The 23,971-nt window shown below is 47.2% G+C and overlaps 1 protein-coding gene across 1 annotated transcript; it reads left to right on the top strand.

Annotated features, from left to right (window-relative positions):
* Positions 1–4,198: 4,198 nt before the first annotated feature.
* AARS1 (alanyl-tRNA synthetase 1) lies at positions 4,199–23,827 on the top strand. Its single transcript, XM_032853966.1, has 20 exons — positions 4,199–4,357; positions 8,905–9,093; positions 9,322–9,467; positions 10,902–11,093; positions 12,259–12,403; positions 12,752–12,897; positions 13,474–13,582; positions 13,735–13,885; positions 14,587–14,711; positions 15,137–15,281; positions 16,395–16,573; positions 17,687–17,800; positions 19,049–19,255; positions 19,757–19,941; positions 20,621–20,729; positions 21,402–21,515; positions 22,057–22,176; positions 22,290–22,376; positions 22,777–22,890; positions 23,278–23,827. Exons 1-20 carry the CDS (start codon positions 4,214–4,216, stop codon positions 23,461–23,463), a joined length of 2,907 nt encoding a protein of 968 aa, XP_032709857.1. The 5' UTR covers positions 4,199–4,213; the 3' UTR covers positions 23,464–23,827.
* The last annotated feature ends 144 nt before the right edge of the window (positions 23,828–23,971 follow it).

Here is a 23,971-nt window from a genome sequence, read left to right as displayed (position 1 = left end):
AAAATTTTGTAAATATGTCTCTAATTCTTTCACGAGTGAAGGTGCTATCCTAATAGCGACAACTTCAGCAACATAATAAAGGTATTGAGACTACAACCAATATCACTTTATTTTATTTTGAAAATATAACTTGTACAACTTTGGCTTTCCATTTTAATTGTGGTGGCACAAAAGTCTGACCCATTTCTCAGATTGCTTAGGCCAAATATGTTATTTTGGGCCAATGTGGATCAGAACAAACACTTGTCTTTCTTGGTTTTGTCCTTGTCTTAACCTCTGGGTGCCTCAGTTTCCTTAGCTGTTAAAAACAGGTAACATTAGTAACTCCATTATAACTCATTCATTGTTGTGCTCGAAAGCTTACATCAGTGCTGGCGCATACTGCATGTTCAACAAATGTTAGGTGGTATATGATTAATGAGTTGGGGTGAACTGGGAAGCTAGTTCAAGTGGTATATATATTTTTTTCTTTTAAATTGGCTTTTGAGCTTGGCCGTCCTTATGTATAGAATGCACTTTTATATACGAAAGTAACATATTTCCACAATGAACAGAACTGTACACCAAGAGCTGTGACCTTTAACAAACACACGTCGCCGGTTACCATTATTAACCGGGTCAACTATAAGGGCTTTGCAAACCAAAATGTCGACTTCCAGAAGCCCGCATACCCGGTCACGTGACTTATCCCTGCCCTTCTATTCCGGGCCATTGCATCAGCCGACATAGAGCCGCCTTTCTGGAACCAACTAGTAAGCTGATTCGTGCTCAGGTTGATTGGCATCTAGACTGACCAATAATACCTCGTAAAGATAAGGCTGGGCGGTGCAATTTCCAGCGGGGCGCTCTGACTGGGCAGGGTTGTGAAGGCTGCGGTCTGTCGTGGCTCGCGGCCGGTGCCGCTGCGCGTCTGCTGGACCAGGTAACCTCGGTCTCTGGGTGGGGGTTCCTTATGGAGGAGTTGGGGAAGGCGACCCTCGGGAGAAGTAGACGGGCCTCGGAGAGATTTGCGGTGTCGCTAGAGCTGCTAGGTCGTGGGCCTGAAAGCGCAACCGCCACAGCAGGTCCCTGGGGCCAGGCCCCACGAGGCCTCTGGAATCAGGGCCTGCGGTGGACTTGGGGCTACAGCGCAGCGCGGGAGCGACATCTTCAGACTCCTTGGGCGCTGCGGCCGGAGTGGCCTCGGATGGCCTTGCGGAGGACCAAGACCTTGGGAGGATCACGGTTGCCATTGACTACCTGCCCAAAGCTGAGGTTTTATCTCCTCGGGATGGGCGAGGAGGTTCTGTGTGTGTTGGGGGTGTGTGCGAGGGTGGGCTAGAAGGATGGAATTCCCCTGTGACCCATTTCCTAAATTCTTAAAACTAGGCGGTACTCGTTCAGGTTTATCTGGAGGCACTGTGTGTGCCCCGTCGTGTTCTGCTGGTACTTTAAAAGAGAGTGCATTTCCCGGTGTGCTTCCAGTTCGCTGACAGTTTGCTATTAAAGGATCATACCTAATCCTGAAATATTTACTTAGCAATCATTGGACTAGATGTTGGGGCTATTCCCGTATGGTGAGCAAAAATCAGTGATGATTCTCACCGGGGTGGAACTTACAGCGTGATGGGGGAGATGGACGTTGAACAAGCAAGCAGTCCAGTGGGTGTAGAAATTTTAAAGGAAGACACCTGAAGCTAGGGGGCGGGGGGGGGGGGGGGGGGGGGGGGGGGGGGGGGGAATAGGGAGAATCTGGCCAAGAAGGAGAAGGCTTCCTTAAGTAAATGTCTTCGGAATTGCTATATCCAAGTCGAGGAGATAACTAGGGAATGGAAAAGAGTGGGATAGGGTAGACAACTTACTTGGCAAATGAAGAAGACATTGAAAGGTCCTAAGTCTGGTGCCTTAAACCCAAAAGCCATTGTGATTTAAGGTACTCCAGACCTTTACAGCCTCTTCTGGGAAGTAGAATCTGAGGACCACCCTTTCTCCCACTTTTCAGTGGATATAAATACTGTACAGCCTTCCAGTATATATTGAATAAGTGAATTTGTGATGGTGACGTGCCTTTTAAGAGTCCTGCCTCTATATGGCATATTGTGAATATATCGGATCCTTGCATCATTTTGCAGTTCTTTCTGTATGACTGTCTCCCTGTTGAGGGCGTAAACTCATTCTTCTTGGTTCCTCGCACAGTATGCGTTTATATATGTTGAATGAGTAAGCAAAATGGGAAGTCTTTTGGGATGCAGCTTATTTCCCTCAGCCTGTTTAGAGGAGGAGCAGTGAACGTTTTGAAACTGCTCTGATGTTGCTCAGTCAGAATTGGCACTGTAAATTAATTTTTGTCACCGTTAAGACTGATTGAGAGCCACGATGAGGAGGGATGAGGTGTGGCAAAGTTTCTAAAAACCCCAGCCTTGACTCCTTTGCCTGGGCATAAAAGTCCTTATCTGTGGGAGTTTTAGTTTGCTCTGGGGTTCTTTCAGCCAGTGTGTTTCACCATCTTTTTCTCAAAGGGCTTTTGTTTCCGTAAGTAGTTGATTGAATTGTGAATTAATCATTTGAAATTGTGGTTAACCATGAATCACTGTGTGCATCTTTATCTTCTTAGAAGAAGGGAAAAAACAACTTTGCACTAAGTGACTTGAAGTAATAGCACCCATGTTCCTTTAGGGCTTTCCAGTTTACAAGTTGCTTCCAAGTGTCGGATGGGTTTTGTCTCACAACAGCCGGGAGTAGGCGGAGTAAATACTACTTTTTTTTTTTTTTTAAGATTTTATTTATTTATTTGACAGACAGAGATCACAAGTAGGCAGAGAGGCAGGCAGAGAGAGAGGAACGGAAGCAGGCTCCCTGCTGAGCAGAGAGCCCCTGGGATCATGACCTGAGCCGAAGGCAGAGGCTTTAACCCACTGAGCCACCCAGGCATCCCTGGATACTACTTTTTTACACAAAAAGGAAATCGGGCTCAGTGGGTTAAGCGTCTTGCCTTCGGTTCAGGTCATGATCGCAGGGTTCTGGGATCCAATCCCACATTGGCTTCTCCTCCCCTCCCCTGCACTTGAGCGTGTGCACTCTCTTTCTCCATCTCTCAAAAACAAAACAAAACAAAACAAAAAAACCCAAAAAAGAAATTTGGGACTCAGTAACTTATTTATGGTTAGAGTTGGGTCTCGAATTCTAGAGACTAATGTCAGCCAGATGGTTCCCATTTTTCTGGACAGCCAGTGCTGATGGCACTGTAGTACCATGCTGGTGATTGGCACCTGCTCACCAGGGACTGTCACTTTTTCCCAACCTGCCTCTCAGGGAAATCATAGTAAGTGTGAAAGAGCTTTGACATTGTCAAGTTGTATCATTTCTTAGTTTCTCTCTCTTCTGAACCCCTTTCTCTTTTACTGGCTCTGAGCTCCACCTCCTCAGTGTGGCTGTAGCATCCTCACCCCTCAGTAACCTAATGGCTGGGAAGGTAGCCGTCTGCCAGCCAGTTGTTGTGGGGGTGCTCAGGCTACGTGGAGGCAGGTATCGTCCTACTTGCAGACAGTTCCTTGTATAACTGGCCCCATCCCCAGGTCCACTACTGTTGACAGCAGCCTCCCTAAGGTGGTCAGGCCAAACCTAGAGACCCTGGCTTTAGGGATAATGGGACTATGCACGATTGTAGGCATGTAGATGAACACAGAGCTGGAAGGGGCCTTAGAGTCCATCTCATATGGACCCGTCCTTGTGTTGGCGAAGTGAAGTAACTCCATTAAGGATTTGCAGCTAGGACTGGAGCCCAGGTCTTCTGAGCAACCCCCGCATCTCCTAGTTGGCGTCTCTGCTGGACGGTAAACCATGAGGTTTTCATTCCCATTTCCTAATTCCTGGCCTAGGCCTTGGCACAGAGGATGCGCTGTACATCTTCATATTTTGGAATAAATGAACACACGAAGAAACACTCCTGCTCTACTTGATGTGTGGGTGTATTGAACCTATTGAGGTTGGCATGGGCAGGAAGAACACGCGGGACCCTTGACTGCTAGTGCGGCGAGTTTTGCTTCGATAATGATTTTAGCCTTGGACGTTACCACATAGAGGTTTTAGGATCAAACAGCTTTTCCGGGGCCCTGGTTTTGATTTGGTTTGAGAAGCCAGGAGCCTTGCATAATGCCTGCTTCTCTCTTAGTTTCAGTTCCCCAAATCTTCCTTCTTTTTTCCCTCTGCTTAGTTCCGTAGGGTTATTTTCAAGATGGACTCGATCCTGACGGCAGGTGGGATCCGGCAGCGATTCATAGATTTCTTCCGGAGAAATGGGCACACGTACGTTCACTCCTCTGCCACCATCCCGTTGGACGACCCCACTTTGCTCTTCGCCAACGCGGGCATGAACCAGGTAAGAAGGGTTTTTTTCCTTTTTCTTTCTTTGATTTAACTTTATTTATTTATTTCCTTAATTGCTTTAAATTTTTTTTTTTAATAAGATTTTTATGTATTTGACAGAGAGAGAGAGAGACAGAGAGAGCAATAACACAAGCAGGGGGAGTGGGAGAGGGAAAGCAGGCTTCCCGCCGAGCAGGGAGCCTGCTGTGGGGCTTGGTCCCAGGACCTTGGGATCATGACCTGAGCAAAACAAAGTCAGATACTTAATGACTGAGCCATCCAGGCGCCCCTAATTTATTTTTTTAAATAAGCTCTATACCCACCGTGGGGCTTTAACTTGGACTCCGCGGTTCAGGAGTTGCATGTCTTATCAGCTGAGCCAGCCAGGTGTCCCTGCTCTGTATAAAGTTTTGCCTTTACTTTCTTCTAAGGAAAAAGCTATGTTTTCTTAGTCATTGGCTAGATTAATCTTCCTGAGCCCTGAAGAGACCCGTTCACCCAGCTACTGTGATTCTCCTTCACTTCTTCACTTTCTTTTATTTTTTTTTCTCTCTCTCTCTCTCTCTCTTTGGTTCCTTCTTTCCTTCTTCCTCCCTCCCTCCCTCCTTCCCTTCCTTCCTTCTTTCCTCTCTTTTCTTTTCTTTCTGATTTTATTTATTTATTTGAGAGAGAGTGCACAAGCGAGGGAGAAGCAGGCTCTTCTTCACCAAGCAGGGAGCCTGACATGCGGCTTGATCCCAGGATCCTGGTATCATGACCTTAGCTGAAGGCAAATGCTTAATGGACTGAGCCACCCAGGTGGCAGCCCCCCCCCTTATTTTTTTCTTTATAAAATAAGTGAGTACTTCGGGATTCTTTCAAAGCTTTGCTTTTGGGGGCGCCTGGGTGGCTCAGTGGGTTAAAGCCTCTGCCTTCGGCTCAGGTCATGATCCCAGGGTCCTGGAATCACCAAGCCCCACATTGGGCTCTCTGCTCAGCGGGGAGCCTGCTTCCCTTCCTCTCTCTCTGCCTGCCTCTCTGCCTACTTGTGATCTCTGTCTGTCAAATAAATAAATAAAATCTTTAAAAAAAAAAAAGCTTTGCTTTTGTTCGCATTCTGAGTCATGTAACTTTATTGATTTTTTTACCTTTTATATTAATTTTTTATATTAAATCTTTTAATTATATTTTTAATTAAATCTTTTTAAAGATTTATTTATTTAGAGAGAGAGTGTGCGCACATGTGTAGGGGTCGGTGGAAGGGTTAGTGGAAGAGAAAGAGAAAATCTCTAGCAGATTCTCCACTGACCTTGGAGCCCACATGGGGCTTAATCCCAGGACCCTGAGACCATGACCTGAGCCAAAATCAAGAGTCAGATGCCTAACAGACTGAGACACCTAGGAGCCCATAATGATTTTTTTTTTTTAACTCTTTCTCGAAGCTACGCCACCAATGCCAATTTGGATCCACTGCTGATGAAACTTTATTAGTAGGATTTATGTTTAGAGTAGTGACCTTTAAAAGATAATTTGAAAACTTTGTTGTGATATTGAACACTGTTTATCAGGCTGATTGTGGCCTGGAAGTGGATTCAGGTTACATAATGCCTTCAGGACTTTCCTTTGGTGGTTTTCTTGGAACCCTTAGCCCTGTGGACCGACTGGCCCTTAGAATGTGTCTCACTCTGTACTAACTGATAAGTTGATATTTTCTTTTCTTTCCTGACATAGAAAATTAGAGGCAGTAGGAACAAGAACATTTTCTTTCTTTCTTTCTTTCTTTGGAAATTTTTTTTTTTAAGATTTTATTTATTTATTTGACAGAGATCACAAGTAGGCAGAGAAACAGGCAGAGAGACAGGGAAGCAGGCTCCCTGCTGAGCAGAGAGCCCGATGCGGGGCTCGATCCCAGGACCCTGAGATCATGACCTGAGCCGAAGGCAGAGGCTTCAACCCACTGAGCCACCCAGGTGCCCCTCTTTTTTGGAAAGATTTTTATTTTTATTTTATTTTTTTTTATTTATTTATTTATTTATTTATTTATTTATTTATTTTTTAAAGATTTTATTTATTTATTTGACAGAGAGATCACAAACAAGCAGAGAGGCAGGCAGAGAGACAGGAGGAAGCAGGCTCCCTGCTGAGCAGAGAGCCCCATGCGGGGCTCGATCCCAGGACTCCGAGATCATGACCCGAGCCGAAGGCAGCGGCTTAACCCACTGAGCCACCCAGGCGCCCCTTGGAAAGATTTTTAATTTATTCATTAGAGAAAGAGAGGGAGAGAGAGCATGTGTGCCAGCAAGAACTGGAGCACAGGGGAGGGTCAGAGGGGGAGGAAGAAGCAGACTTTCCACTGAGCAGGGAGCCTGATGCAGGGCTGGATCCCAGGACCCTGGGATCATGACCCAAGCCAAAGGCAGACACTTAACCAGCTGAGCCACCTAGGTGCCCCAGTGGGAACACTTTCCATCTTGTATAACATTAGCTGTACAATTATACACATGTTTTCAATTATATGTGTGAGTCCTTTGTCTACATCTGGAATAGGGGGCACTAATTTTTTTTCTTTTTTCCTTTTTTTTAAAGATTTTATTTATTTATTTGACAGAGAGAGAGATCACAAGTAGGCAGAGAGGCAGGCAGAGAGAGAGGGGGAAGCAGGCTCCCTTCTGAGCGGAGAGCCTGATGCAGGGCTCAATCCCAGGACCCTGAGATCATGACCTGAGCCTAAGGCAGAGAGGCTTTAACCCACGGAGTCACCCAAGTGCCCCAGGGGACACTAATTTTATGTGGACTTGAAAGGTGATGGGTTTTCTGGAATACTGGGAAGGTTCTCTTTTACTCTGGCATTCCTAGGCATGAGTTTTATCTTCTCCCACATGTGTCAACTATACTTGGTAGAAGAACGGGAGTCCAGTATTCGTTTTTGGTTTTTATTCTTTTTTTTTTTATTTTTTTTAAGATATTATAGATTTATTTGACATAGAGAAAGACAGCGAGAGAGGGGACACAAGCAGGGAGAATGGGAGAGGGAGAAGCAATCTTCCTGCTGAGCAGGGGGCCCGATGTGGGCTCAGTCCCAGGACCCTGAGATCATGACCTGAGCTGAAGGCAGACGCTTAATGACTGAGCCACCCAGGCGCCCGGGGAGTCCAGTGTCCTAAAGTTCTCTGAATAACAGTAATTATTAGACTGATGTACTTTGCACTTACTATGTGCCAGGAATTGTTCTACGTCTTTTATGTGAGCTGACTCATTTAATGCTCACTTTGTATTGATGCACTGACAGCTCAGGTAAATTGCCCAAGCTGACATAGCTGGTGAATGCTGGAGTATGGATTGGAACCCCAGCAGTCGTTTGCTTAGCTTAACTTTTGTGCTGTACTGCCTCTTACTGCTTCTTAATCAGAAATACCTTGATGGGTTTTTGCTTTTTTTTTTTTTTTTAAACATTTAAAAATAGTATTTATTAGGCATCTGCCCTTTTTCAGGTATTATGCTAGATACTGGATATACAAAGATAAGTAATACGGTTTTTGCTTTTAAGGGGTTCATGGTCTAATTCAGAACTGTCAAATGGAACTTTGACAATGATGGTAATGTTCTATGGCTTGGCCATGTATGATGATTTTTTATTTTAGGTTTTTATATTATTTAAGTAATCTCTACACCTGGCATGGGACTCAAACTTACAACCCCGAGATCCAAAGTTGCGTGCTTCACCGACTGAGCTGGCCAGGCACCCCATGCGTGATTAGTAAGCTGATGTGACTGAGGAACAGAATTTTTTGTTTTTAGAAAATTTTGATTAATTACTAATAATTTCATTTTAATTAATTGTACAAGTCACAGGAGACTGGTGGGCTACCAGATTGGACAGGTCTAGTGAGTGGGAAAATAAATAAACTTACATAACAATGTTACATCAAAGTGTAATTTGATAAATCCTGAGAGCAAAATAATACCTTTTCTGCACATGTGTCGTTCATCAAGTTGTGCTGATTTTACTCCCTTAATAGGTCTCAGTTTTTTTCTTCCTTATCACCTTTACCATTAAGCCTGCACATCATTTTTTAAAATAATAATTTAATAATAATAATTATTATTATTTTTAAAGTAAGCTCTGTGGCCAGTGTGGGATTTGAACTCATGACTCTGAGATCAAAGAGTTCCGTGCCCTACCAACTGAGCCAGCCAGGTGCCTCCAGCACATCACTTTTAGACTAGTTCTTCCAGAAGGATGTCCTAAGCCCTGACCACCAGAGACTCCTGAGGAAGCGTGGGTTTCACCACATCAGCCTCTGGCTGATACACAGATCCAGCAGGTGTTTCCCTGGTGCAGGTGGTATTGCTAGCAATGGTGGAGACTGTTCGAGAGCAAGGACCAGGGAGAAGCTGCTCTCAGATAGGCTGCCTGTGCCTCTGCCCTGTCAGGCCATGTGCCTCACAAGTGTCTCTGTATTCCAGGCAAATTAAATAAATCACAAACAACAGTTTCTGTGTGGTCTGTACCTGCCACCACATGACCACCTGATAGATCGACACCTCCTTCAAAGCTGAAATGTTCCCTTTCTTTTTTAGTTCAAACCCATCTTTCTGAACACTATTGACCCATCTCACCCCATGGCCAAGCTGAGCAGAGCTGCCAATACCCAGAAATGCATCCGGGCTGGCGGCAAACACAACGACCTGGATGACGTGGGCAAGGATGTCTATCATCACACCTTCTTTGAGATGCTGGGCTCCTGGTCTTTTGGAGATTACTTCAAGGTAAGCTCAAAGAGGAGGTCTAAGCCTTCCAGGATGCAGTGCCTAGCGTTTGATGATCCCGGTTTATGTTTTGGATATCTTCTATAAATTGATCCTGAATTTGTCTGAATTTTGTGTAGATGTTGTAGTTTTATATTTGCATTCCTCGGGTCTGCACTTTTCTACTTAGCTTAAATAGATTTTTGGCTTGGCCATGTTCCGCATTTTTCTTTTTGTTCTTTTTTGTAGGAATTGGCATGTAAGATGGCTCTGGAGCTTCTCACCCAAGAGTTTGGCATTCCAGTTGAGAGGCTTTATGTTACTTACTTTGGTGGGGATGAAACAGCTGGCTTAGAACCAGACCTGGAGTGCAAACAGATCTGGCAAAACTTGGGGTAAGAATGCATCTCACATGTTGAGTGTGGAGGAGTGAAGTGATTTCTGACTTGGTGCTGCCGTGGGCTATTAGGGCTTGGGGCGCATTGCCTTATCCTGTTTCAGGCTGTGCATTTTGAGATGGAGGTGGGAGTGACTAGGAACAATTACCCTTTGGTGCATTCTTTGCCTTTTTTTTTTTAAGATTTATTTATTTGAGAAAGAGCGTGACACAGCGTGAGTAGGGGGCGGGGCGGAGAGAGAGAATCTCAAGCAGGCTCCATGATGAGCAGGGGGCCAGGCATGGGGCTCCATCGCAGCACCCAGAGATCATGACCTGACCTGAGCCGAAACCAAGAGTCAGACGCTTAACTGACTGAGGCACCCAGGCACCCTGTTCATTTTCTTCTTTTTACTTTAACTCTTAGAAAAGGTATAGCTTTTTACCACACTTAGCGGTTTTGCTGTTTCATTCATTCATTTATGAATTAATTACTTTGACTCCGGTAATATTACTTCAATCCAGCTTCCCCTGGTACTTGGTCTGAAACCCCTCCTTGCTTAGATTCTGTCATCTACAAGCACTTGTACATTTTGGCCAGTAACACACGCGAACCTTAGATACTTGAATGGGAATCTTGTTTTGCTTGGCTCGTGTGTATCTGGACCCTGTTTATCCAGTGTGGACAATCTTTCCTGAGTGCCTGTCTTACCTAGCAGCTCTCAGGAGGGTTCAGTATTTTAGAAATAATTTTAATTTTACTAAATGCATCTTGGTATCATTTTAAGGTGAGAAAGTTGACTAAATTGAGACATAGGAAAGTGACTCGAAATACTCAGCAGCTGTTTTAATGCTTCTGGTGTTTCCATTTTTTTAAATGAAGGAACATCTGCAGAGTAAGTATTTGCTTAAATTCTGGTCATATGAGCATAGATGTTTTCATTTTCATGTGTTCCTTTCTAGGCTCTATCCCTGTCTTTGCCCATTTTTGTTTAGTTATGAACGTAGCTTTATGTGTATTTTGTATTCTGTTGCAGTCACGCCTGAGAAGAATCCTGTCCTGCTTCCTTAGCCCCTGCTGTGTCGGCCCAGCCTTAGTCATTGCCAATGAGGGTGCCTTTTTTTTTTTTCTTAATAGGAATGCATAAGGATCTCCTTTAGTAGTGGATACAAGTCTGGGCAGAATCCTTGTCAGTGGGGGCACCTGGGTAGCTCAGTTGGTGAAGCGACTGCCTTCAGCTCAGGTCATGATCCTGGAGTCTCAGGATTGAGTCCCGCATAGGGCTCCCTGCTTAGCAGGGAGTCTGCTTCTCTCTCTGACCCTCCTCCCTCTCATGCTTTCTTTCTCTCATTCTCTCAAATAAGTAATAAAAATAAAACCTTTAATTAAAAAAGAAAAGAATCCTTGTCAATCCTTGGCTGTAACTGAGCTTATCTTCTTTACTCTCTGCAGGCTGGATGACACCAAAATCCTCCCTGGCAACATGAAGGATAACTTCTGGGAGATGGGTGACACGGGCCCATGTGGTCCCTGCAGTGAGATTCACTATGACCGGATTGGTGGCCGGGATGCCGCACACCTCGTCAACCAGGATGACCCCAATGTGCTGGAGATTTGGAACCTTGTGTTCATCCAGTATAACAGGTGGCCTTGGGGTCCTAAACTCTTCCTGCTAATAGCAGCACCTTTCCCTGAGCCAAGTAGAGAAAGAGGAACTCAGAGCACAAGGCTGTCTTCTCATCCTCATCTTTGGGGATAGTGGAACAGAGCTAAAGCAAAACTAAAGACATCAGGGGATCTTGTGGACATTATTTAGATTTTATTTCTCAGGTTTTCCCTCTGATATCTGAGTCACTGGTGGACCTAATCTTTTATAAATTAGTTTTATTTCACATAGTACCTGCTTCAGGACTATTCCTATAATGTCATTTTTGCTATAATTTGGACTGCAATTTTATTTTATTTTATTTTGGTTTTTTAAATATTTTATTTATTTATTTGACCAGAGAGAGAGAGAGAAAGACAGAGTGGGAGAGAGAGAGGGAGAGAGAATCTGAAGCAGACTCCACGCTGAGTGCAGAGCCTGATGTGGGGCTTGATCCCATAACTGAGAGATCGTGACCTGAGCCAAAACCAAGAGTTGGATGCTTAACCAGCAGAGCCACCCAGGTGCCCCTGTGGACTGCAGTTTTATTTATTTATTTATTTATTCTTGAAGATTTTATTTATTTATTTAACAGACAGAGATCACAAGTAGGCAGAGAGGCAGGCAGAGAGAGAGTGGGAAGCAGGCTCCCCGCAGAGCAGAAAGCCCGATGCGGGGCTCGATCCCAGGACCCTGGGACTCATGACCTGAGCCGAAGGCAGAGGCTTTAACCTACTGAGCCACCCAGGTGCCCCATGGACTGCAGTTTTAAAGCTCATTTCCTTGAGACCTGCTTCACCCTTTATTTTTTATTCTTTAAATATTTTATTTGTTAGAGAGAGAGAAAGCACAAGTGGTGGAAAGAGGAAGAAGGGGAGGGAGAAGCAGACTGCCCATGAAGCAGGGATCCCGATGCGGGGCTCAATCCCAGGACCCTGGGATCATGACATTTAACTGACTGAGCCACCTAGGCTCGTGCCTCACTCTTTCATAGGCCCCAGAGTACTTCTGTTTTCCCTTCCACTCTCCTCCCAACAAATCAGGCAGAGGCAGGTGGCAAATAGTCACAGCCTGTCATCTGTGCTACATAATAGAGTTTTAACCAGCGGGGAGAGGTGGCACCTAGAGTCCTTGTTTCAACTTCTCTTTTTCTGGATCATGCAGGGAAAGCGATGGCATTTTGAAACCTCTTCCTAAGAAAAGCATCGACACAGGGATGGGCCTGGAACGACTGGTGTCTGTACTGCAGAATAAGATGTCCAACTATGACACTGACCTTTTTGTTCCTTACTTCGAAGCCATTCAGAAGGTACTGGTCCTATTGCAAACATGCAGATGTCTGTGGAAGTTTCTAGGTTGTACTGTCAGCAGTACTGTCAAAGGTAAAATAATCATGTCTTTGCCAGCTAAGGGTACCTGTGACCATCTGTTAATTGAATTGTTAATAACTTAAGAAGCTCTAAGCATAAGGTACTGAGGTTTGTTGAGTGCAGGGGTCTGGCTGGAGGCTCTTTCTGTCCCTTTTCTTAGTATTAAAAGATCTGGGAAGAGGGTCATCCTTTCCCTTATGCCCATTCAGTTCTCGTGGAATCTTCTAGGGCAAGGTGGTGCCAGAAGGGTGCTTCCTAATGAGCTGCCTCCTGGTTTTTATCTTTAGGGCACAGGTGCCCGGCCATACTCGGGGAAAGTTGGTGCTGATGATGCTGATGGGATCGATATGGCCTATCGGGTGCTGGCTGACCATGCCCGGACCATCACCGTGGCACTGGCTGATGGTGGCCGACCTGACAACACAGGGCGGGGGTAAGTCTGTTACACATGGGGCAGGGTTAGGACTGCCACTGTGAGTTTGATGACTCTCCGGGAACTTAAAGCCATTCTTTTTGCTTGTTTTCTTTGTCATTTAGGTAGTTGGAGGGATCCTTGTATTTTTTAGGGATTAAGAGAGTTTCAGCTTGTGTTACAGAGTTGCTACTTTTATTAAGTCTCTGTTGCTAAGTACAAGATAAGATAGAGGTTGTATTTTAGGTTATCTGGTAGGATATTGGAAGGGTGGGATGGGCTCCATATTGATTAGCCCCAGGTAGTTTTCTTACTGATAGGCAGGTCCTGAGATTTGAGTCATCAGCCGTCTGGGCTGAACTTGACTCCATCTCTGGGTCAGCAGAATGTGGTAGAAAAACACGTATTTGTTGGGTATATTCCTGAGTTTTCTGCTGGAATGAATGTCCTCAGGGGCTCACAAAAAAAGGACTTAGGTAAAAGAAAGTCTCTGGAAAAGTCGAAATGCTGGTCATTTGCTTTGGGTAGAATTCCAAAAACCCCATTAAAAAATGCTTGGAAGGTTGTCTAGAGGAGGTGGTCTTCTGCCTGTTTCAGGTATGTGTTGAGACGGATTCTCCGCCGGGCTGTCCGATATTCCCATGAGAAACTCAATGCCAGCAGGGGGTTCTTTGCCACATTAGTAGATGTTGTCGTCCAGTCGTTGGTAGGTGTATCTCCCTGCTTACCTCTGTTCTGCTAGTGCATGTAGCTTAGAGGGCTGGGGTGGGAGTTAGCATACTGTTAGTGAGAGTTTTTAAGGTGCTCATGGAATGGTCTGTCTTCAAGGAGTCCACGTCTCTGTTTTCCCTTTGCCAGGGTGATGCATTTCCTGAGCTGAAGAAGGACCCAGATATGGTGAAGGACATCATAAATGAAGAAGAAGTGCAGTTTCTTAAGACTCTCAGCAGAGGGCGCCGCATTTTGGACAGGAAAATTCAGAGCCTGGGAGACTGTAAAACCATTCCTGGTAAGGACTAGTTTGTTCCTTTCTTCATCCAGGTTCATCTTTCCAGAAGAGGAAAGCCCTTTATCACAATTGACAGTGGAGTCCCCTGTCTCCAAGGGCTAAGGATAGCTTGGTTATACTGCTTTTGGTATAAAATGGGGTTTATAGTAAAATTATAGAAGTAATATGTTAATGTGGCAAAGTATTTAAATAACACGGAAGTAAAAAATGGATTCTCTTTCCTCCTGTTACCTCGAGGTAACAGTTCTTAAGAGTTTGTTGTATAACCACTCAGGACTTTTCTCTCTTTGCATACATATGTATGTAGGGTCGTGTGTGTGTTTTCTAGCAATCATGGAACATACGGTATGTACTGTTCTGCAGCTTTGCTTTCTTTCTTTTTTTTAAACTAGACTGGAAAATTAAAAATTTCTTTTAACTTCTTATTGCAGCATAATGCACAAGGGGAAAGCCTGATGAATTTCCACAAAGGGAACACTTGTGTTCCGATTAAGAAACAAAACTTTTCCGGGAGACCTCTTGTACTTCCTCCAGATCAGTCTGAAAGATTTGTTGGATTTTCTGACAAGTGCACAGAATCAATACTAACTAGCCTTGTCTCCAGTTCCTTTTGTCACTGCTAGCTTCCTTTGGGAAGTGCTTGAGATGGCAAAGGAGGGGACTTCCATGTCATTCTTACACAGTTCCTTTGTGCCATGCAGGAGACACTGCTTGGCTCCTCTATGACACCTATGGGTTTCCAGTGGATCTCACAGGACTGATTGCTGAAGAGAAGGGCCTGGTGGTGGATATGGATGGATTTGAAGAGGAGAGGAAACTGGCCCAGGTAAAGAATTTAGGGAGTGAGCTGAAAACCGAACACTAAACAAGGCACAACTTGGCTGCGAAGAATAGGAGTTTCCCTCCATTAAAGTCTTCGGAATTCCATTTTTCCCAAGACCAGTGAGTGTCTCACAGGGGCATTCTGGCCCCAGGGGATATTTGGCAATAATATATGAAGACATTTTTTGGTTTTCGCAGCTGAGTGTGGGATGCTTTTGGCATCAAGTGGGTAGAGGTCAAGGGTGCTGCTCAACATCCTACCGTGGACAGCCCCCTACAACAAAGAATTACCTGGCCCCAAATGTTGGTAGTGTTGAGACTAAAAAACTGTTCTAGAGCTTTCTGTTGGGCTTAGTTTAGCAGTCTGGGGTCCTTCAGAATTCTTGTTCCCGCATTGGGGTAACTTCTGTTTATTTCTCTTACTGGAAGCTGAAATCACAGGGCAAGGGAGCTGGAGGGGAAGACCTCATTATGCTGGACATCTATGCTATTGAAGAGCTCCGGGAGAAGGGTCTGGAAGCAACAGATGATTCCCCAAAGTATAATTACCATTCGGACTCCAGTGGGAGCTATGGTGCGTTCTTGCGTTACTGTGCGTACCTTGGCCAGGTCTCAAGATTAGCAACCTAGGGCATTCAGCAGAGCCTCTCCTGTATGTAGTCCTGTAGAGTCGTGCTCTGTAATTTTATACTCTTAGAGACCCATGGCTACTAATTTTCTAATCCTTTATTTTGGAAGAATTACAGATTCATAGGAAGTTGTGAAAAAAATTTACATGGGAGGGACAGTCCTCGTACTCTTTACCCAGTTTCTCCTAATTGTAACACCTTTCAGGAAACCAGGAAATTGGCACTGATACAATCTTCAGTGGCTGCTGAATTTTGCATCAGGATAGCGGCATTCTAGGGGCGCCTGGCTGGCTCAGTTGGTAGATCATGTGACTCTTGATCTTGGGGTCATGAGTTCAAGCCCCACAGTGGGTACAGAGATTACTTAATTTATTTTTTATTTTTGAAAAAGTATTTTATGTATTTAGTTGAGAGAGACAGAGATAGTGAGAGAGAGCAGGAGCGGGAAGGAGGGCAAGAGGCAGGCTCCCCGCTGAGCAGGAGGCCAATGTGGGGCTCGATCCCAGGACCCTGGGATCAAGACCTGAGCTGAAGGGAGACGCTTCACTGACTGAGCCACCCAGGTGCCCTGAGATTACTTAACTTAAATAAATAAGTAAAGAGAAAAGGATAGAATAGAGGCATTCTGAAGTTAAGAATCAAAGAAACAGGCAATATGTGTTTTTGCTTTTTTGCATCAGCTGAGATCCCTAACCCTATCCATGCAGGCCCACAAAATGAATATATTCTTTATGACTTGACCTTGGGAGTAGGGAATTTATTATTAGTCCTAATGTTCACATTCACTAGGTTCCTGTTCAACAGCTCAGAGGTAGAGTGACCAGAACTGTCCCAGTGATGTGAAAGTCTCCCCTGGTCCAAAGCAAACTGACAGGCGGTCACTCTACTGAGTGTTATATTCCCCGCTCTTAAGCCCTTTTGGGGAGTCTAATGGTCTCGATTGTAAAATAAAATCAGACAGTTAGGACCTAAGGAGAGTTTGAGAAATAGAATCCAGCAAAGACAGCCACGAATGTGTGAGTGAAGTCCTTGACCCTCTTTCCCCTCCTTCTGTCCAGCATTTGAGAGCGCGGTGGCGACAGTGATGGCTCTGCGCAGGGACAAGATGTTCGTGGAGGAAGTGTGCACGGGCCAGGAGTGCGGAGTGGTGCTGGACAAGACCTGTTTCTATGCCGAGCAGGGCGGGCAGATCTGTGATGAAGGCTACCTGCTGAAGGTGGAGGACAACAGTGAAGACGTGAGCTCATCCTTGTTAGCAGGGACGGGGGCGTCCGGCAGAGGGCTGCGCGCGGGCCGGGGTAGCCTTTCTGGCTTCTCACACTCCTGGCCCTGGGGAGCAGACACAAGTGATCTTTGGGTGTGGTCCATTGTCAGTGTTTCTGAGGCCAAGGGAGCTGCCTCTTGTACCACTGATCCCACTGCAGTTAGGTCCCGCTTAGCAGGATCCCTGTGGTTGGGCTGTGTTCGCTGATCCTGGATTCCTCCAGGCTCTCCTCATGAATAAGATGTAGCTCTCTGGAGGGCAGACTCGCTTGCAGAAGCCTCAGCCTCTATCTCTGCACTGCTGACTCTGTGATCTTGGAGAGTTACCTCGTCTCATGGACCTCAGCTTCCTTACGATGGCTTTACATTCTCTAGCATGCTCCTTAAGGGAACGTCTGTTTCTGTGTATATACACGCATATATTTGTACACATATAAAGTGGTCTGTATCTTTAACGGTAAATACAGGTACCGTTCAACTGTAAAAATGAAACCGGTATTTTACCAGGAAAAGTGAGTTTATTGGGAAGTAGCAGAGAATTGCCATTTGGGACACGCGAGCTATGGCAAAAGCACAGGCAAGTCCTGCAAAGGAAGGAGGGGAACTGCCATTTTATGGAGAAGGCAGAGGAAGAAGTTGGGGGGGGGGTTATTTTAAAGGAAAGTTCACTGGAGAAAATCACAAGCTTGGGGTGATGGTGGTTTCTCATTGGCTGAGTTGCAGGGTAGTTGATTTCTCCTAGGAGATGCAGTGTGTATCTTTCCTTGTGAAGGCCCGTACTTGATGGTCCTTTCCTGTCGAGCATTCCACTTGGTTCGGTAATTGACAAATTCTTTCTGAAATTATTACTGTTCCGGTTCTAGCTTCCCCTTCTAGCCGCTGGGCTCCACTTCTGTGTGATTCCTTTTGATTAATTTTCAGTGGATAATGGTGCGCGTGTATGTATACAATAATGGTATTAATGGTATAATGTGGGTAAACACTAGGAAGGAGGAGCTTAGAGAATGTGTAATATGTAGATATAGAGAGAGGATATCATTCATATATATATATATATATATATTTTCTTCCCCTGGACTCCCCTTAGAAAACAGAATTCACAGTGAAGAACACTCAGGTGCGAGGAGGGTATGTGCTGCACATAGGGACCATCTATGGCAGCCTGAGAGTCGGGGACCAGGTCCGGCTGTTTATTGATGAGGTGAGTTACATTATACTGCTTGGCGTTGGACCTGGTTAGTAATCCTCTCCCTTTTATTTTTATTTTTGTAATTTAAATCTCCGCTTTATCGAGGTATAGTTGACATACAAAATTCTAAGATATTTCAAGTGTATGTCATAGTGACTCAATACACATTATGAAAATAATTCATCTCCTTTGGCTCTAAATTGGTCCAATCATGGTTGTCACTCCTAAGTGAATTCGTGAGATTATTCTAAGTCTGATGCAAGAGAACATTCTGTGATGGGTGCAGCTGTGAGTTACTAAATGGATATGTTCTTAAGTCAGAGGACTGTGATTTTATCTATTTTAATTAATTTATTTTCAATAATCTATACCCAGTGTGGGGCTCAATCTCATAACCCCGGGATCAAGATTAACCAGTTCCTCCAGCTGAGCCAGCCATGTGCCCCAGATGACAGTGACTTTTAGTTGAGATTTATAGACTTGTTTCATGGAGATGGTCTTTCTCCAGATTAACTGCAAATACTTCTTCAGGAGCCTGGGATCCTGTATTAGGAAATAGGTTCTGTTCATGTGACTGAGCTCCAAATTAACAGTCACTTAAAACAAGGTAGAAGTGTGTTTCTCATCTCCAAGTCCAAGCTGATACAGATACTCTGCCCCACAAAGTCATAGGGCCCAGCCTTTCCTTGCTTGTTTTTCTGTCCTTATTCCTGCGGTGTTGCCCTTCATTTCACAGTCCAGGAAGGTAGCCACTGGATCCATTTCTAGGTCAGGAGTTGGCAAACTTTTTTTTTTTTTTTTTTTAAACAAAGTTCCAGATAGTATTTTCAGTTTTGTGAGCCATACCGTCTTAGTCACAACCATACACCTCTGGTGCTGTAGCACAGAAGCAGCGTAGATAATGTATAAACATGTGGGTTTGGCTGTGTTCCAATAAACCCGTTTATAAAAATGGACAAAAGGCTGGATTTTGGCCCACAGGCCATAATTGGCCAACTCTTATTTCTTACTCTAGGTAGTGGGAAAGAGGAAGGGGAGGGCGTGTTCCCTCCCTTTAAGGGTGTGTATCACATCTTCTCACAACACACTGATCAGAATGTAGTCATATGGCCACAGTTCGCTTCAAGGGAAATGGGGAGATGTAGCCCTTAGTCCGGGCAGCCACGTGTCCAACTAAGAATTCTAGCAGTCGGGAGGGAGAGAGCAGGGATTGCAGGATGACTGGCAGACCTCTCCACCAGCTGCCCCTGCCATCCACAGCCCCGACGGAGGCCCATCATGAGCAATCACACAGCCACGCACATCCTGAACTTCGCCCTGCGCTCCGTGCTCGGGGAAGCGGACCAGAGAGGCTCCCTGGTTGCTCCTGACCGCCTTCGGTTTGACTTCACTGCCAAGGGAGCCATGTCCACCCAGCAGATCAAGAAAGCCGAAGAGATAGCCAACCAGATGATTGAGGCAGCCAAGGTAGGTTGGACTGTGCATCAGTTCTCGGGCCGTGAGCCCTGCTCCTTCCTACATCGCCGTCCTTCTCCGTGGAGCCCTCTCCGCAGTCCTGATGCTCTTCCTCATGGGACCACATCCTGCAGAGCACACAAATTTGTTCGAAGCTGTAATTCTTAGCTGCGTGGGGTGGAGGGACCTTAGGGACTCTAGGCAGGGGGCAGAGGGAGATCTTTGCTCCACTCCCTCCAGAGCTCTTCTGGTTCTGTCTCACATGCAGCACATCTAAGATCTGGTCCACCAAAAAAGAAGATTTGGTTCACAGTTTAGCAAAGCAACTGGGAATTCCTATTTTGAGCTTCTTGACTTTACACCTGGGTGCCTTATTCCAGGAGGCTCAGGGCACATGATGAGAGCCAGGATTAAAAACCAGAGTCCTGCCTGTAAGACTGTGCTTTCCCTGCTGCTTTGTACTGCACCTCCAGAGATCTTTCCCCAGCTTTGTTCTGTTTTCTTTCCATGCAGCCTGTCTACACCCAGGATTGTCCCCTGGCAGCAGCTAAAGCCATCCAGGGCCTACGGGCTGTGTTTGATGAAACCTACCCTGACCCTGTGCGAGTCGTCTCCATTGGGGTCCCCGTGTCCGAGCTGCTGGATGACCCCTCTGGCCCTGCTGGCTCGCTCACTTCTGTTGAGTTCTGTGGGGGAACGTGAGTACATGGGGGAACAGTGGATGGACTCGCTTTCTGTTAATTTGGTGCTGTCCTTGGAGGATGTGAGTAATAGGCTAGACCCACTCTTACTTTTCTAAGGCTAAAACAAAGTTCTCAGACATACACTTGCAGACAGCATGCCCAAGAACTTTAGGGTTCTTTGAGCTCCTGGGGAATAAAACCTGTTTACAGGATTGTGGTGAGATTTTAAAGGTAATCCTTGGGTATTCTCAGCTAGTGACAGGGACAGAAGACTATAGTTTCTATTCCAAAGGGGACCAGAAATAGAATGAACACAGAGTCTGCCAGCACGAACATTGTGTTGGGCATTAAGGATTACAAAGCACTTTTGTTTGATTTCATTTGAGTTTCACAGTAGGCCTGTGCGGGAGAATTCTCCGCATTTTATACCCGAGAACACTGAGGCTCAGAAAGGTGGTGTCTTGCTCAGTGCCTGCGTGTTCTCAGCCCCAGCTGGGCTTTCTCTGACTTGCTGGGCTTCCTGGCCTGAGTCCTCCCCTGAAATCCACGTGAAGGGCCTCTTCCCCTTGTCCTGTTGAGGGAGCTTCCCCCGGATCTCAGGGACCTCAGGCCCTCACCATGGGCTCCCGGGTGCGGTAAGGACCAGGGTGCATGGGTTCTCTGGTCACTGTGGACTTTCTGTTGTTCCATTCAGGCACCTGCGGAATTCAAGTCACGCGGGCACTTTTGTGATTGTGAGTGAAGAAGCTATTGCCAAGGGCATCCGGAGGATCGTTGCCGTCACGGGGGCCGAAGCCCAGAAGGTAAGTGTGGCAGCTGGTGGTGGCTTATGGGAACAAGGCAGGAGTCGTGCAGTCTGTGAGTTTATAGTGTAGACGGTTCCATAGCTGCTATGCTCAGAATTGGAAGTACAGTGCTACCCCCGAACTGTCCTCCAGTGACCCCCACATGGCAAAAGAGAGCCACCACTGTGTGGAACTGCCTAACTGTGCTGGCTTTAATCTTTAAAAATATACATAAATTCTGCTGTTCGTTCCATCATCTCTCAGCCTCTAGGAGGGTAAGTCATAATTTGGCTGTAGCTTCCAGTGCCCCAGCACTCACTCACATCTCCCCAAGGGTACATGCCTAGTTTGAGACGCACAGTGCACGGGGATGGTTGCCCCAGCGGGGGGACTGTAGGTGTGCTGAGGCTTGAGGATCGGTTCTTGTGTTGGGGTGAGAAGGGCTCCTGACTCGGGAGTTTTTGGTTCTCCCAAGCCTGGGGTGGTACAGTCTTTGTACTAGTCAGGTGCGTGAGGAGGGCGCCCCTCCTGGGGCGTGAGGCTGCCAGCACTTGGTCCCTAAAGAAAGAGAAACTTCTGCCATGTTGGGGACGTGTTGTTCCGTAACCTGCCATCAGTGCGCCAGCAGTTTACCGGTAGAGTGAAGCTGAAGGTTACCGCACGGGGGTTTACAACTCTGCCCCTCTCCAGGCCCTCAGGAAAGCAGAGAGCTTGAAGAACTCTCTCTCAGTCATGGAGGCCAAAGTGAAGGCTCAGACTGCGCCAAATAAGGACGTGCAGAGGGAGATCGCTGACCTTGGTGAGGTACGGGCTGCCTCCCTCCTTAGGCCCTGCTGAGGGCTGGATGCATCGGACGCTCCCTGCAGAAGCCTCAGGTCCTGGTTCTCAGTACAGTGGCCCCACAGGGGGCTTGGTGGATCCTGGCCTGTGGACCCCCGGAATCCGCTAGCTGCCCCACTGCCGACGGCAGGGCCCATTCTCAGCACGAGGGGGCACCAGTGTTGAGGGAGTTGGGAAAAGGGGTGCCCACTGCTCTCAGGCCGCCTCATGGCTGTTATGTGGAGGCTTCCTTTGAGCCTGTCACAGTCTATATTCACTGCCTGGTGGGAACCAGCTCTCTGTGTCTGCCCCCTTCCCACTCGCCCTACTCGGTATGGCACCAGTAGTTGCTCATAGAGTGAATGGTCTCTAGGCTAGTGGATACCTTTTTGTTTTTTCTTTCCTCCTGGATACGAGTCAGGGAAAAGACTTTGGTGTTCAGAGCCAGAATGGTGGGCTGGTCTTGGGCCTCACATCTTAGCTCCTTGTGGTCTGGACTCCGGTGGTATTGTGGTTCTGGTTCCAGGCCCTGGCCACTGCAGTCATCCCCCAGTGGCAGAAGGATGAATTCAGGGAGAATCTCAAATCCCTGAAGAAGATCATGGATGACCTAGACCGGGCTAGCAAAGCTGATGTTCAGAAGCGCGTGAGTCCTGCCGTGCTGGTGGGTGGAAGGGAGCCTGGAGAACCCAGGCGGAGACTGTGTGGACAGCTGTCTGGGCCTTTGACCTGAGCCCTCTCCTCTGGATTTCCTTGCAGGTGTTGGAGAAGACAAAGCAGCTCATTGACAGCAACCCCAACCAGCCCCTTGTCATCTTGGAAATGGAGAGCGGCGCCTCGGCCAAGGCAAGGGGCTGGGATGCCACGTGCTGCTCTGTGCCTGTCCAGTACTTGTCTCCTCTCGGGGGATCAGCCCTCTGGTGGCTGAATTGTGAGCTTTGTGGCTCTTCATGGAATGGTGGCCTGATGGCCCGCTCTCTGGGATTGAGGTTAGGTTGAGCCATGGAGAGATCCGGTGACTGGAGAGCTCCAGCTCCTCGGGATGGAAGGCGAACCTCAGAGCTAGAGTGTGGGCAGAGCCTTGTGCTTGGGTTCTCCTCCCCGTACAGTCTCCTGGGACCAGCACCTGCTCTGAGAGAGGGGGGCACAGGGGATGCTCTGAGAACTGGGCTCTGCAGACTCGCTGTACAGTGGAGAGCTTGGCTCCCTGTCCCTAGGCCTGGCCTGACAGCAGGTTTTCCCACAGGCCCTGAATGAAGCCTTGAAGCTCTTCAAGACACATTCCCCTCAGACCTCTGCCATGCTCTTCACAGTGGACAATGACGCTGGCAAGATCACATGCCTGTGTCAAGTCCCCCAGGTCAGAACACCCTGCAGCCCTGCGCCGGCGGGGAACGGTGCTGGAAGCTTGGATCTTCCCAAAGTTGTTTGCCAAGGCCCTTGTGTGCGTGCGCCGCCGGTTAGAAACAGCCATCCTCCTGGCCCCGGTTGTCACCTCCTCCAGCACCCCTACCCTCAGGCCATCTCCTTGGGAAACACGTTCCACTGTGCTGATATCTGGCCTGGCAACTCCGTGTGCCTCACCTGGGCTGGGGCACCAGCTGTAGGATCCGTTTCAGCCCTGGCAGCCGCACCCGGAAGGGCAGGAGTCGGGCTCAGGGGTTCCCCCATCCTTTTTCATTTCCTCCCCTCTCCATGTCTTCCTCAGTCTCGTCTTCTGTCCTGACTCCCACTTTTTGTTTTCCAGAATGCAGCCAACCGGGGCCTGAAAGCCAGTGAGTGGGTGCAGCAGGTGTCAGGCCTGATGGACGGCAAGGGGGGTGGCAAAGATGTGTCCGCTCAGGCCACAGGCAAGAATGTGGGCTGCCTGCAGGAGGCACTGGAGCTGGCCACTTCCTTTGCGCAGCTCCGCCTGGGAGATGTGAAGAACTGAGGGGCAGGGGAAGCTTCCACTGGGAGGCATCCTTCCTTCTCCCGATGGATCCGTCCAGCCAGCTCTCCCATCTGCCACGAGGACATTCGGATCTTGGGACCTTTAAACAGCCCTCTCTGCTCCTAACCCAGCAGTAACGAACTCACTCACCTGGAAGCTGGCCTGTGACTCCTGGCCTACGTTACATTTCTGCCCTGAGCCCTACACACCAGCACCATCCGTCTGAAACCACTACCCCAGGATTGCTATTTATCACTGTCCTGTTCGTGTCTGTAGATAGAGTTCCTTGTGGGCCTAAGGGTCTGGGTCCGCAGGGAGGGGTCCTTGTGCTGCAGAGAATAAAAGGACTTTGTGCAATACCTGATGATGCCGCGTGATCTCGTAACCGCCCACCTCCCGGGAGCCCCCGTGTGGCAGCCCGTGGCTCCAGCTGGCTTCTGGCTCTGGTCCTCACCAAGTCCAGCCCCAGACTCCTGAACTTCGGGAATGGCTGCTGGGAGGAGGTGGC

This window comes from Lontra canadensis, unplaced genomic scaffold (genome assembly GCF_010015895.1).
Source record: "Lontra canadensis isolate GAN:19392208 unplaced genomic scaffold, GSC_riverotter_1.0 scaffold8, whole genome shotgun sequence".
Taxonomy (NCBI): domain Eukaryota; kingdom Metazoa; phylum Chordata; class Mammalia; order Carnivora; family Mustelidae; genus Lontra; species Lontra canadensis.
This window is presented reverse-complemented; position numbering and strand designations above follow the sequence as displayed.

Coding starts and splice junctions, on each gene's coding strand:
- AARS1 (XM_032853966.1), top strand. CDS start 4,214: ATGGACTCGATCCTGACGGCAGGTGGGATCCGGCAGCGATTCATAGAT. Junction 4,358..8,904: donor CCAACGCGGGCATGAACCAG/GTAAGAAGGGTT, acceptor TTTCTTTTTTAG/TTCAAACCCATCTTTCTGAA. Junction 21,516..22,056: donor AGATCGCTGACCTTGGTGAG/GTACGGGCTGCC, acceptor TTCTGGTTCCAG/GCCCTGGCCACTGCAGTCAT.